This window comes from Microtus ochrogaster, unplaced genomic scaffold (assembly GCF_000317375.1).
Source record: "Microtus ochrogaster isolate Prairie Vole_2 unplaced genomic scaffold, MicOch1.0 UNK14, whole genome shotgun sequence".
In the NCBI taxonomy this organism is placed as follows: Eukaryota; Metazoa; Chordata; class Mammalia; order Rodentia; family Cricetidae; genus Microtus; species Microtus ochrogaster.
In genome coordinates, this window is record NW_004949112.1 from 3,913,045 (window position 1) to 3,926,730 (window position 13,686).

The window sequence follows — 13,686 nt, forward strand, 5'->3', positions numbered from 1 at the left end:
GGCTGATGAAGTTCCTAACTGTTCCTCCCCACTCCTTGGCATCTCCTCAGGTGAGTCTGTTTTTCTGGTACCTCCTGTCAAAGTGACGGTAGCTAGGATGTGGACTAACTCTTCCAGGAGACTCCTGAGCTTATGCTGTTGTCTCATATTAAAGAAGAGAAACTGAGGCACAGATGACACACCAGCTGAACTTATATGTTGAAGCATCTGCCAGCCTGGGATTCAAGCCTGGCAGCGTGTTCCATGGTTTGGCTGCCGGTCCCATTCCCTGCCCCTCCTGAGGAAACTTCTGGTGATTTTCTAACTGCATGGCCAGGCTGCTGTCTTCGCATTCCCTTCTCTGCCTTGTCCTGTTCGCTCCCTTCACTGTCTTATGGGAATTCTTTTCTCTTCATGTGTTCAGGTCCCTTAGTCCCCAAGTCCTGTGGATTTCTCTTCTAGTTCGTAGCTGCTCTGGTTTTTTGTGGTGTACTTTGCACGAGTTCCTTGAATGGGTATGTAAGCGAGGGTGCCGCGAAACCACGAAACCAGACTTCTCCATTGGTAGAAAGGTTTATTGGAGAGCAAACTGAAGGCGTCTTTCTGAGTGGGGGGAGAAATATGGCGAGAAAAATAAAGCACATTTTTTTGTTAGAAGGATGGGGTGTTTGAACTGATACAGAAATTGATCAAGATCCTAAGGTAGTTAACATTTGTGGGAAGATTAAGGATGGATCCATTAAACAGAGACCCACCTAGTGGATGACCACTCCTGAAGTGTGGAGAAGACTTGTGTTGTAGATACGAGGGAGGAAGCAGGCAGAGCAGAGAGTAGGGAAAACATGGCAGGCCAGCATTGGCCCCCACATGTTAATAGGCACCTTTGTTAGCCATTTGTCCAGGGTTACTTTGAGACCTAACATTCATTCATTCATTCATTCATTCATTCATTCATTTTTGAGACAAGGTTCTCACTATGTATCCTGGCTGCCCTGGAATTTGCTATGTAGACCGGGCTGGTCTCAAACTCACAGTGATCTGCCTCCTGCATCCCACACGCTGACATTAAAAGTGTGCTCTACCATTCTTAGCTATTTATTTTTAAAGCTTTAAAACATTTATTTGTGAGTTTGTGCCTTCATGATTTTGCACATATACACTGTGTATAAGTAGGTGTCTGTGAGGAGGCCAGAGAGGATGCAGATCCACTGGAACTGGAGTTGTGAACAACCTTTGTATGCTGGGAACTGAACCTGGGTCCTTTGCTAGAGCAGCTAGTGCTCCTAACTGCTGAGCTATCTCTCAGTACTATTTATTTTTAATGTGCTGCTTCCCTCATTCTTTTTTCCTAATATTTATTTATTTTTATTTTTTTGAGACAGGGTTTCTCAGTGTAACAGCTCTACCTGTCCTGGAAGTAGCTCTCATAGACCAGGCAGGCCTTGAACTCACAGAGATCCGCCTGCCTCTGCTCCCGAGTGCTGGGACTGAAGGTGTGCGCTGCCACCCCCTGGCTGCTCTGTCTTTTGACATATATGTACATGTATGTACATGTCACAAAAGTGTAGAGTCAGAGGACAACTGTGGGACCTTGTTCTTTCTACTCTGCTGAACCTTTTTTAAAGGAGTTTTAGGTTGCCAGAGAGATGACTCAGCAGTTAAAAACATTGGCTGCTCTAGCAGAGGACCCAGGTTCAATTCCTAGACAGTTGACAACTGTAACTCCAGTTCCAGGGCATCTACTGGCTTCTTCTGGCCTCTCTGCCTACTGCACACACAGGGATGCATAAGCCTGCAGGCACAAAACACTCATAAAATTAAAAAAAAAAACTTTTTAAAAAAGGGAATTTTAAGAACCTTTTGATGTTTGATTAATGGCATTTCCTGTTCTTGTAGTTCGTGATATTTTGAAATGTGGCTTTTCTGGATGGATATTATGAGCTTCAAAAATTTAAGCTTTCTGTGTCTTTTTTTTTCTCCTGGTGCACTGTCTGCCAGCGTCTTCCATTCCTCTGTTGTCTGGGTCTCATCAGCATGTCATGATCCTTAGCTACTTTGTGCCCTTCCCTAGTCCCTCTTTCTCCAGTCTTAGAGACCTCCTGAGAGAGAACGTCACAGAAGGAAACAAGGTCTCAGTAACCCTTGCTCTGTAGGCCAGGTTGACCTTCAATTTACAGAAATCTGACTACCTCTATGTCTTGAGTGCCTGGACTAACTTCTTGTGCAAGCTTCTTCCACATACAATTGAATGAGCAAGAGACTTGCTTGTGTAGAAATGGAAACAGGAAAAGCTGAGCTTCCTCAGCTGAATGGGAAATGTATGTATAATTGCCATGGCCCTTCCATTGGAGTGTCTAAAATTAGCCCCACAAAAATATCAAGTGTTGATGTGCTTGTGTCCCAGGGAAGCAGGAGGAACACTGTGCCACTGCTGAGAGTATCAGTTAGTCAAGCCAGTTTGGAAAACTGCAGTCTTTGTGAAGTATGTATTGTCTGATATCCCACATTCTCCTGCTTGGGTGTAAATGCAGCAAGATAGAGCTGTGCAGGCTCAGCTATCGTAGTGATCACTGCCAGTCAGCTTACTGAAAGCAGGGCATTTGCTTGCGATTTAATGTCTATGTTTATAAATATGTGGATGTTCATTTATTTCTTGAGCATCTAGTTATTTGGTCATTGTTCTTTTTCTTCCTTACTCCCAGTCTTCTGTATTTCTTGGTATGAAAATGAAATGTATGCCCTGCAATGCTGCAGCAGGCATGGCAGCCCGTATATGGAGGTTCTCTTGAACTCGTCCATGTTGGGTTTCGTGAGGATGATTGACCAGGTCTCTTCCTCAAGAGGGCACCAGATCTCATTATAGATGGTTGTGAGCCACCATGTGTTTGCTGGGAATTGAACTCAAGCAGTGCACTTAACTGCTGAGGCATCTCTTCAGCCCAAACTAGCTGCAAACTCCCTGTGTAGCTGGCACTTGCCTTGAACTCCTCATCCTCCTGCCTTCACCTTCTGTGGACTCGGGACTGCAGGCATCTGTCATCACACCTGGCTTCTTTCTTTTCCCTCTTTGTTTTTTGTTGCTGTTTACTTATGTTTTAGTGTTTTTTAGGAACTTTGCTTCTGATTTTTCTTTATGATTCATATATCTTTTTCACTTATATTTTTATTGTTTACATTATTTTGCTGTTCAGTTTTGCTTTTTCAGTTATCTGTTTTGTTCCTTCTGAATTTTTTATACTGTTAAATATTATTTTTTTCCTTTTTGTTAAATGTTGGAAGGAAGCTGCTTGTTCATTTCCCAGCTGACAAGACTCCTGAAATAAACTCACAGAAACTGTATTAATTAAATCACTGCTTGGCCCATTAGCTATAGTTTCTTATTGGCTAATTCTTACATATTAGTTGAACTCAGCTCTATTAATCTGTGTCTCACCACGTGGCAGTGACTTACCGGCAAAGTTTCAGCATGTCTGTCTCTGGTGGTGGCTCCATGGCTTCTCTCTGACTTTGCCCTCTTTCTCCCAGCATTCAGCCTAGCTTTCCCCACCTAACTAAGTTCTGCCCTATCAACAGGCCAAGGCAGTTTCTTTATTCACCAGTGGTATTCACAGCATACAGAGTGCTGTGTAACGGAGGCTGACCTTGAACTCTACTGTGTTTGTCTGAGTCAGAGTCTTCCCTGCTTTCCCCACTTACTAAGGCGAAGTGGTTGTCTGGGGAGGTCTGCTGCCCAGCTGCTCATGTTCATCTTCTTGGTCTGTTGTCATGTGTTCTTAAAGTTCCAATCGTGAAGACTCTCAGAATTGATCATCTGTCAAAGGTTGATATAAATTTGGGGGGGTGCATGCATTCTGGGGGGCTTGGTTTGGTTTTGAGGCAGGGTTTCTCTATGTTGCCCTGGTTGTCCTGAAACTTACTATGTAAGCCCAGCTGGCCTCAAACTCCCAGAGATCCACCTGCCAACTGTCTTCAGAGTGGTGAAATTAAAGTGTGTCACTAACCTTTGGCATTCTACCAGAGGAGGCAACAATTTTTAATACATGTTGAATGCTCCAAAGGAAATTTCTCATAGTAATATTATCATTGGTATTTTCTCCATTAGACATTTCAATGGTATCCCGGCCTGTGGGATAGGAATGGGATTTCCTGATAACCTAGTGGAGAGGAGTGGAAGGAGACAAGAGACACGAGAAACGACGGCAAGACAGGATTTCTCATCAAGCCGTTCCGTTTATTATTTCCTCAGAAGCTGTTATATAGCAAACGAGCAAAGGGGGGAAGGGAAGGGTGTCAGGAAGCTCAGGTCTACTGGAACTCAGGTCTGGAGACATTCCTAGCTGATAAGTAAATACTGAGGGTCTGTAATTGTTGACTCACCAAGGAAAATGCTAATGAGTTCCGGAGCCTGGTTCCTCCAGGTCTCTGTTAGGAGATAAGATGCCAGGTTGATTTTCTAGACCCTGCAGAGGGGATAGAGGTAAATATTTTTCTTAACTTGTGAGCTTGAGATGGCTGTAACCAAAATGCAGATCTCAGAATACAGGCCTTTGCTTCCGGCACAATGGAGTACTTCTGGAATTACCCATTATGGTTACAGTAATATGCCTTCTATTTTAATGTAGAGAATTTTAATACAAAATATTTTTCACACAGAAGAATGATAGGTAAGTGGCACCTCTTTGCCTGTTTGCTGGTGTCACTAGTGTCAGCCTGGAAGATCTGTCAAAAGTACTTGAAGGCCTAGAAAGAAATAGCCATGTGCCCCGTTAGGCACGTGGGCACCTTCAGATTATCAGTGTTTAGTGTTAGGACTTTCATCCATGAGTAAAAGAATGGCCCTTCTCTGAGTGATCATCAGCACAGGTCCCATCCTGTTTCTTTTAGGATGTTTCTTGCTAGGTTATTGTAACCCAAATATTAGAGTACTTTGTTCTGTGTGTTGGTTTTTATCTCTGAGATAATAACCTACTTAACATAACCATTAATCCTTAAAGTCATTTGTTCCTGATCATACTTCCATATGTGGAGTCTTCCTCTCGAGGTCCAGCCAGTGCTCACATAGCCAGCTTAACTAAAAAGCATGTTAGTCTCTTTTAATCTCTTAATTTTTCTCCCCTATGTTAATCATTTCTTGAAGAACTTTGGGTTATCCTTTAGACAAATTCTGAATTTGGCTAAGTTGCCGATGCTGTCCTTTAGCATGAATTCCCATTCTTATATTTCTAGGAAGCTGGTCTTTAAATCTAAACATGTAAGGTCTAGTGTGATGGTGACACATGCGTGTACCTGTCATTGGCCAGGGAGACTCAGCATTGTGGACTGTGTTATTTGAAGAGTCCGTATCATGGGATTATTAAATTTTATATGTGTGATGAATGTTTTGCTTGCATGTGTGTGTACAGTGTGTGTGCTTGGTTCTTTGGAGACGAGAAGAAAGCATCAGATCCTCTGGGACTGGAGTTATAGCTGGTTGTGAGCCACCATGTAGGCACTGGGACTTGAACCCAGGTACTCTGCAAGAGCAACAGATGTTCTAAACTGCCGCCATCTCTCTAATTCCCTTTCCCCCACCTTCTATAGTCATGCTCAGAGCATGGGCTTATCTATAATTAAGACAGGTTAACAATTCACAGTGACCATCACAAGCTCTGCTCAGGTGGACCAAGGATCCTGAGTTGGCTTGGAAATGGTTTCAAGAGGTGTCTGTATCAACTGAAGCCGAGGGGCAGAGAGACATCTACAGCATGTGGGGGCTTCAAAAGAGGGAGTGAAGGTTGCATTATTAGCAGTAGCTATATGTAAGATTTTGTGTTTTCTTTTCTTTTCTTTTTTTTTTTAGTTTCCTTGTTCAAATAATGTCATCTGTGTCTATGGTTGGTGAATTAAGGTATTTTTATGTGAGGATTCTTTTCCTACGTGGTATCGGGAGTTTTATAAAATGCATTGTACAGGTATACAGAGAGAAAGAAGTGCCAATAAGGTAAAATGCAGGTGTATTCTCTTATTAGTTTTCTCTTCACATCTACAAAATACTTAATAGAAACATCTCAAAAAATATTATATACCCAGAGGCAGTCCTAGGCCATCCTGATTTATGCAACAAGTTCCAGGCTGCTGAGGCCATAGAATAAGGCTCTCTTTGAAGAGAGGAAGAGGAAGAAAAGGAAATTTTGTTGTTGTTTGTTTGTTTTTGGTGCTAGGACCCAGGTGGTAGGGGTCTTGTTTTCACAGCTGATTAATAAGCAGCCACAAGTATAACTAAGAAGTCCCTATTGCAAGAAGAGGGTTCTTATAGGGCAATTACTTCTGCTCAGGGCACAGCCTCAGGAAGAAGATTTAAGGACAAGAACTCCAACCTGGAATATGGTTGCTCAGTCAGCATTGTGCCATGTACTCTTCCTTAGAGTATTGAAAAGAATTCTCTTCTAGTTCCTTAGAAATGTGACTGTGTGGTGGACGGCAGGATTGAGGGCTTTGTAAGTGCTCTCTGTCCTCCAGCTTAATGGGAAATGCAGCGCGCCATCATTGAAAACCTAACCTTATGCAAACTTTCCTGTTTTCCGACGACGAGTCGTTCACCCTGAACTGTGGTACATTGTTACAGAGGTGGATGTCCTTTGAGGATGTGACTGTGGACTTCAGCCAGGAGGAGTGGCAGCACCTGGACTCCGCCCAGCGACGCCTGTACCAGGACGTGATGCTGGAGATCTACAGTCACCTCTTGGCAGTGGGTGAGCACAGCCACCTGGGGATCCAGGATGAGCTCCATTGAGGTTTCCTTCCTTCTCTTTATAAAACATGGTGGGGTATCAGAAGTGGCCCCACCCCCACCCTGTGTGTGTTTGCTTTGTTTGCCCTGATGTTTCATTTCTTTTGTGTATCTACAAGTATTAGTTGTACAAAATAGAAAATGTTGACTTGGTTTTAGCAGTGAGGCAGTGCCAAGCTTCATTGTATCATCTAAAGACAAGAGATGACCCAAAAATCCAATATGCTTTTGGTTAACAGGATACCCCATTCCCAGCCCCGGAGTCATCTTTAGGATGGAAAAAGGAAAGGAGGCACAGGCAGGGAAGACTGAATTCCCAGGCCAGCAGTGTCCAGGTGAGCCATTGCTTCCCAGGTGGGGGTAGATTTCATGAGGCCTTTGTCAGTTTGTCTCACCAAGTTCCCGGTGATGGTCACCTTTATGCTGTTTTCTCTTTGGAGTTCTTGTGGTTATTTCTGAAATCCATTTATTATTGGTGTAAGGCAATGTGAGACTTTCTTTATGAAAGGCGAGTTTGTGGGACCAGCTTCTCTGACCATAGATATGAATGAACCTAAGTGAACTAACTCATCCATTTTCTACTAATGATGACTAGTTACACCCCCATGTGTAAACACACACTTGTTCGTGAACATCTGACATTAGCCAAGTTGGTTACTATATTGTCCAAGTAATGGAGGAAGGACTTATTGTAATTTGTGTGTTCTAACCAGTGACTTTGAATTAGCATATTGTCCTTGGGGTTCTTATTATTTATTTTGTGTCTGTCTTTGCTTTTCCTGTCTGCCTCTGAGTTTATTGATTTTTTTTTTTCCCTTTCCTGTGCTGGTCTATTTCTTCCCCTTAGTTGTGGCACCTTAGGCTTAGTGTTCTGTATGTTTCTCTTCTCATTCTGTGGCAGGTTTGCCTTAAAGGCTCTGTTCCTTCTGAATGTTCAGTTCTTACTGTGTTCTTATGGTTTCTTGTCCCTGGCCTTATAGTCTCTGCTGCCTTGTTTAGATGAGAACATTCCTGCAAGAGGATTCACTTTCTTCATTTTGGGAGAGCAGAAACTGGAATCTACCTCATTCAAGTTAGAAAGTCTTTTTTTTTTTTTTTTTTTTTTGGTCTGGCTGATTATCCTTCTCTCTGAACTATTTTCTTTTGGTGCTTTAATTTGTTTTATTATTTGGCCCCACCCATTTTCCTTTTTGAACGCACAAGTTATTTTTCTTGACCCCATCGGCATCAGTGCAGACCGTCTCCTTCCGTTATTTATTTATTTCTGTGGTATTTTACTTATGTATTTTTTGGTTATTACTGTTATTTTTCAGGCAGGGCTCTATGCAGCCCTGGCTGTCCTAGAACTCACTTTGTCGATCAGGCTGTTTTGTATTTACAGAGATCCACCTGCCTCTGCCTCCCAACTGCAGAGATTAAAGGCCTGTGCCATCATGTCTGGGACTTTCTTATTTAGGTTAAGTTTTCCTTATGTGATGTATGGATTCCACTTAAGACATGTTATCAATCAAAATGTTACTGCAGCAAATGATGCTATTTCGGGTTTTGATACATTTAGTTAGAAACACGCAGCTAATTTCTGTTATATAAGATTGAGTAACTTTCTGATGTTCTTTGTAGTGCAATTGATAAAAACTCAGAGACAGAAATTGGGGTTCAGCCTAAAGGGTCAGAAAAGTAAAACAGCCAGCCACTGCCTCTTGCCTCGACCTCACTCCAAGGAATCTCAGAATGAGACTGTGTCTTAAGAGCTGTCTCCTCCCGTCTTATATTCCTCTCTGGTCCAGGGATTAAAGGTGTCTATCACTGGGATAAAAGGCCTGCACCTCCCAGTTTCTATGGCAAACTAGTGTGGCTACTGGGATTAAGATGTGTGTTATTGTGGTCTGGTCTGTAAGACTGGCCAGTGTGGCTGTTTTACTCTCTGAACTTCAGGCAAGCTTTATCTTTTTTTTTTTTGGGGGGGGGTGTTTCGAGACAGGGTTTCTCTGTGGTTTTGGAGCCTGTCCTGGAACTAGCTCTTGTAGACCAGGCTGGTCTCGAACTCACAGAGATCCACCTGCCTCTGCCTCCCAAGTGCTGGGATTAAAGGCATGCGCCACCACCGCCCGGCCAAGCTTTATTTTTTAAAATATAAATGAAATATTACTGAAGTTTTTATCATGTTTATATATTGCTATCTTAAAAATTCAGCTGGATAGTCTATATGCTTCATCCTCTGATCCATTGTTGTCATAATTATACTAATGTCTGCTATGTAGGTGATCCCCATTATATACAGTTGTGATTAGCTTCTTTTTACTAATTGTCAGCATCATCAGCATCATTAATAACTAATTTGGGCATTCATATTCAGTCACAGCCCCTCTGTATCATTCGTCCTTCATCCTCTTCACTCTGTTTATTCTTTCGTCTCTTTATGTTCCTAGAAAAATCAGGAATTGAAACCTCACCACAGAAAGTATCTGAGAAAGCTTCAGTTCATAGTGATATGGCCAGCGAAGTCACAAGAAATGGTTTGTGGTGTTCACTTTTGCAAGAACTACGGCAGGATCCTGATACTGCTACGAGAGATAAACAAAGCCAGATTCTACCCTTGCCTCCTGGCACCTTCCTCAAGAAAACTCTGAGCACAGATAGTGGACCTGAATATCAAAAGCCCAGGGAAACCATTCCTTTGGGACCCTACCTCATTTCTACACAAGAGAATCTTCCACAGTATTGCTTACTTCCAAAAAGTTTGGGGCTAAACCTCGGAGCAAATGGTCAGAATGAAAGCAGTGTCACCGAGCAGCTTATTAACATTGTCGCATCCAGTCAGCTCATGATACGAGGCTCTTGTAATGCTAACTGTGTGGCTGCTCATGGAGGAGAATCGTGCAGAAGTACTGGGAATGGAGAAGTTCTCAGTTATCAACAACCACTGGTACATGAAAACCATTCTCAGGAGAAAGCAGATCAAGGCCCTCGGTGCGGGGAAGTACTGTATGCTATATCTTTGCCCAAACCTGAGGTCACTCTCACTTTGGACAGACCTCTTGTTTCGTTCAGTGGTGGGAAGGCCTTTCTTTATGTGTCAGATTCATCGAGTTACCCATTCCAGCTGAAGGCGGATCATCCAGTTCCCATTGGAGGGGAGCCTTACAAATGCAGCCGCTGTGAGAAAACCTTTGGTACTAAGGCTGCGCTCCAAGAGCATGAGCCAGTTCACACAGAGGAGAAACCGTCTGTGTGCACACTGTGTGGAAAAGCCTTCAGAGACAGGTCAGCTCTCTATGAACACGAATTGATCCACAAGAATCACACGCCTTTTATCTGTGACAAATGTGGGAAGGCCTTCTTACGTAAGTCAGAGTTGATGTCCCATAAACAAAGTCACGATGGAGAGAAGCCTTACAAATGCAATGACTGTGGAAAGTCCTTTAAATTTCCATCCCAGCTGAAGGTGCATCGTCAAAGTCACACGGGCGAGAAGCCTTACGAATGCCGCGAATGTGGAAAGTCATTCAGCAAAACAGCCAAGCTCAAGGTGCATCAGCGAATTCACACAGGAGAGAAGCCTTATGTGTGTTCTCAGTGTGGAAAGGCCTTCAACCAGAAGTCAATACTAGACAGACACGAGAAGCTTCACCCTGGGGAGAAGCCTTACAGCTGCAGGGAGTGCGGCAAGTCCTTTAATTACCCGTCCCAGCTGAAGGTGCACTGCCACAGCCACACCGGGGAGAAGCCTTACAAATGCCACGAGTGTGGGAAGTCCTTTAACTTCCCGTGTGAACTGAAAGTGCATTATCAGAATCACACAGGAGAGAAGCCTTACAAATGCCGCGAGTGTTGGAAACTGTTCAGTAAAATGTCCCAGCTGAAGGCACATTCTCGTGTTCACACAGGAGAAAGACCTTACAAATGCAGCCACTGTGGGAAAGCCTTCTCTACCAAGGAGCAAGTCCAGGAGCACGAGCGCATTCACACGGGGGAGAGACCCTTCGTGTGCACCGAATGTGGGAAGGCCTTCAGTAGCAGGTCATCTTTTCGTAAACATCAGTTAATTCACACTAAAGAGAGGCCTTTCGTCTCTCAGAAATGTGAGCCAGGCCTCCAGGAGTCGACTCTGACATCCCACCAGCAGCTTCACATTGGCGAGAAGCCTTACAAGTGCCCCGACTGTGGGAAGCTGTTTAATTATCCGTCCCAACTGAAATCCCATTATCAGATCCACACGGGAGAGAAGCCCTGTAAATGTCTTGACTGTGGGAAATCATTTAGTAAAACATCTCAACTGAAGGCGCATTCTCGAATTCACACAGGGGAGAGGCCTTACGTGTGCTCTGTGTGTGGAAAGGCCTTCAAACAATTGTCAACACTGAGCAGACATGAAAAAATTCACCTGCTTGAGAAGCCTTACAAATGCAATTTTTGTGGGAAATCATTTTGTTCTCCATCTGAACTGAAGGTGCATCTTTTAATTCACACGGGAGAGAGACCTTACAAATGCAGCCACTGTTGGAAAGCCTTTTGTACTAAGGTCCAACTCCAAGAGCACGAGCGCATTCACACAGGAGAGAGACCTTACGTGTGCACTCACTGTGGGAAAACCTTCCGGAGCAGGTCGGTTTTCTCTAAGCATAAGCTGATTCACAGGAAGGAAGCGCCTTTCGTCTGTGAGAGGTGTGGGAAAGTGTTCTTACACAAGGCAGAGCTGACGTCCCATGTACAGACGCACACTGAGGACAAGCCTTAGGGATGTCAGACTGAGCATGCCATCAGATTACATGGTGAAGCCTCTGTGGGAAAGTCTTGCTTCCTAATGCCCTGCGCCGACGGCATGAACAAATGACGTCACCCGGGGGAGACCCTTTGTGCTCTGAGTGGGGAGCAGCTTTCAGTAGCAGGCTCACTTTCTAGACATCGCACATCTCATGCTGGGGTGTACAGGGATACTTTTTATGATCTAACAAATAAAGCTTTCCTGAAGATCAGAGTGCAAAGTTAGCCACACTAGTTAGCCATACACGCCAGGCAGTGGCGCACACCTTTAATCCCAGCAGCCACACTAGTCAGACATAGAGGCCAGGCAGTGGTGGTGCATGCTTTCAATCCCAGCACTAGAGAGTGTAAGATGGGAGGAGACAGGAACTCGCTCTCTTTTCAGTGTGGAGATTTCATAGAGGCAAGAGCTCTCTCGTGAGCTCTTTGCTTTTCTGATCTTCAGGGTGAGCCCCAGTATCTTCTGTGGTCTGTATTAGTCGCGCTACGAGGGCGAGGCCTTTGTCTCTCAACTCATCTTGAAGAGAAGGATTTGGAATGCCACAATTGGGAAATTATTACTATATCACAGATGAGTCACGTCATCAGTTCATGGGTGGGGATGCCCTATGTGTGTTCTGAATGAAGGAAGGTCCTAACAGGACAGACTCAGCATATAGACTACATGGCTCATACCACAGGTTTTACAGGTGCGGTTTTATAGAACATGGTTTACTGAGAAAAGAGTTCCTAGCTTACTAGTATATTCCAAAATGAAATTTATTTCTATCTACTTGAAGTTCTTTTTATGTGCCATCAAATTGCACATCACATGATTAATATTACAGAAAACAATCTAGTTATGCATTGTTTAGACATAACAGACATTATTATGCATGAGGAAAGTTAGTCACAAATTAATAATGATAAGCACACTTGTTCATATTTGTCTTGTTAAACATGAATTTCATTTCAGGTTAACCTTGACTAATTTCAGAAGTGTTTTTATAGAATATAATATAAGACACATTTTACCAAATTACTAGAAAGTTTATGGGAAATTAAGTCAGTGATATTCCATTTATTGTGGGAGTCCAGTAAAATCCTTAGCTACCAGCCATGGTAATAGTAGGGTGATTATATAAATGGCATGTGTATGGAATGTGTGTGTGTGTGTGTGTGTGTGTGTGTGTGTGTATGTAAACATGTGCCTGTGTTTGGTCAGTGCCTGTATGAACTTGTATATATTCCCACAATTTTGTGGAATTTTCTGTAGAATTAACTGCATACTAGAAGAGGGCAGTTTACTATTAAGCTGTACATTCATTTATTTTGTATATATTTATGTACACATGCTGCTAGGAGTATTGGCTGTCAGAGAGCCAGTGTTCTCACACCGTGTGGACCCAGGCTTGGTGATCATTAATCACCTTTACCCACTGAAACATCTGGCTGTAACTATTATTTTTACTTTTTATTAACAGTCTCTATCTTGAACTTGTACCATCAATAATTAATACTTTTTTATTGTACGGGTGTACTTTGAATAAATGAAATCTGGGGCATTTACTGTTCATGGTGGTTTTCTTTTTTTTGGGCTTAGCTCAGGTCTGTTGTGCCTTTTTTTTCCTGTGTAGCCTATGTGGTGATATTGGAACCAACCGTTAGTCTGTTATGTGGGTGTGACTGCTGGTACTTGTGAGTTATTGCACACATGTAGAGGTCAGAGGACAACTTCTAGGAGTCCATTTTTCTCCTCTCTGGTTTCTGCTGCTGCTGCATGGTCTGGGCTGGTGGTTTTGTGAGCTTCCAGGAGATAGTCTTCGTCCACCCATCCTGTCAGATGGTGCTGTAAATACACATGTACCACACTCTATCTGATTTTTTTAAAGTGGGGTTTGCAGATTGAATTTAGATTTTAGGTTTTTTTGGTGTGTGTGTTTTTTCGAGACAAGCTTTCTCTGTAGCTTTGGTGTCTTGTCCTGGAACTCCTTCTGTAGACCAGGCTGGCCTCAAACTCACAGAGACCCACCTGCCTCTGCCTCTGCCTCTGCCTCCCAAGTGCTGGGATTAAGGGTGTATGCTGCCACTCCCACACACCCCAACTTGAATTTAGGTTCTTTCCTTCCTTCCTTCCTTCCTTCCTTCCTTCCTTCCTTCCTTCCTTCCTTCCTTCCTTCCTTCCTTCTTACCTT

At 43.4% G+C, this 13,686-nt stretch overlaps 1 protein-coding gene across 5 annotated transcripts in view; it reads left to right on the top strand.

Annotated features, from left to right (window-relative positions):
• LOC101995794 (zinc finger protein 260-like) overlaps positions 1-11,772 on the top strand; it is a 15,930-nt gene extending 4,158 nt beyond the window's left edge. For 4 of the 5 annotated variants that reach the window (XM_026789132.1, XM_026789130.1, XM_005366915.3 and 1 more), the window contains exons 3-5: positions 6,584-6,710; positions 6,988-7,083; positions 9,178-11,772. In XM_026789132.1, the coding sequence (XP_026644933.1) occupies positions 6,584-6,710; positions 6,988-7,083; positions 9,178-11,486 (2,532 nt within the window). In that variant the 3' untranslated portion in view covers positions 11,487-11,772. Of the gene's footprint in view, positions 1-6,583; positions 6,711-6,987; positions 7,084-7,676; positions 7,821-9,177 lie in introns of those variants that run through there. The other variant, XM_026789133.1, reaches the window with a different exon arrangement.
• Positions 11,773-13,686: the final 1,914 nt, after the last annotated feature.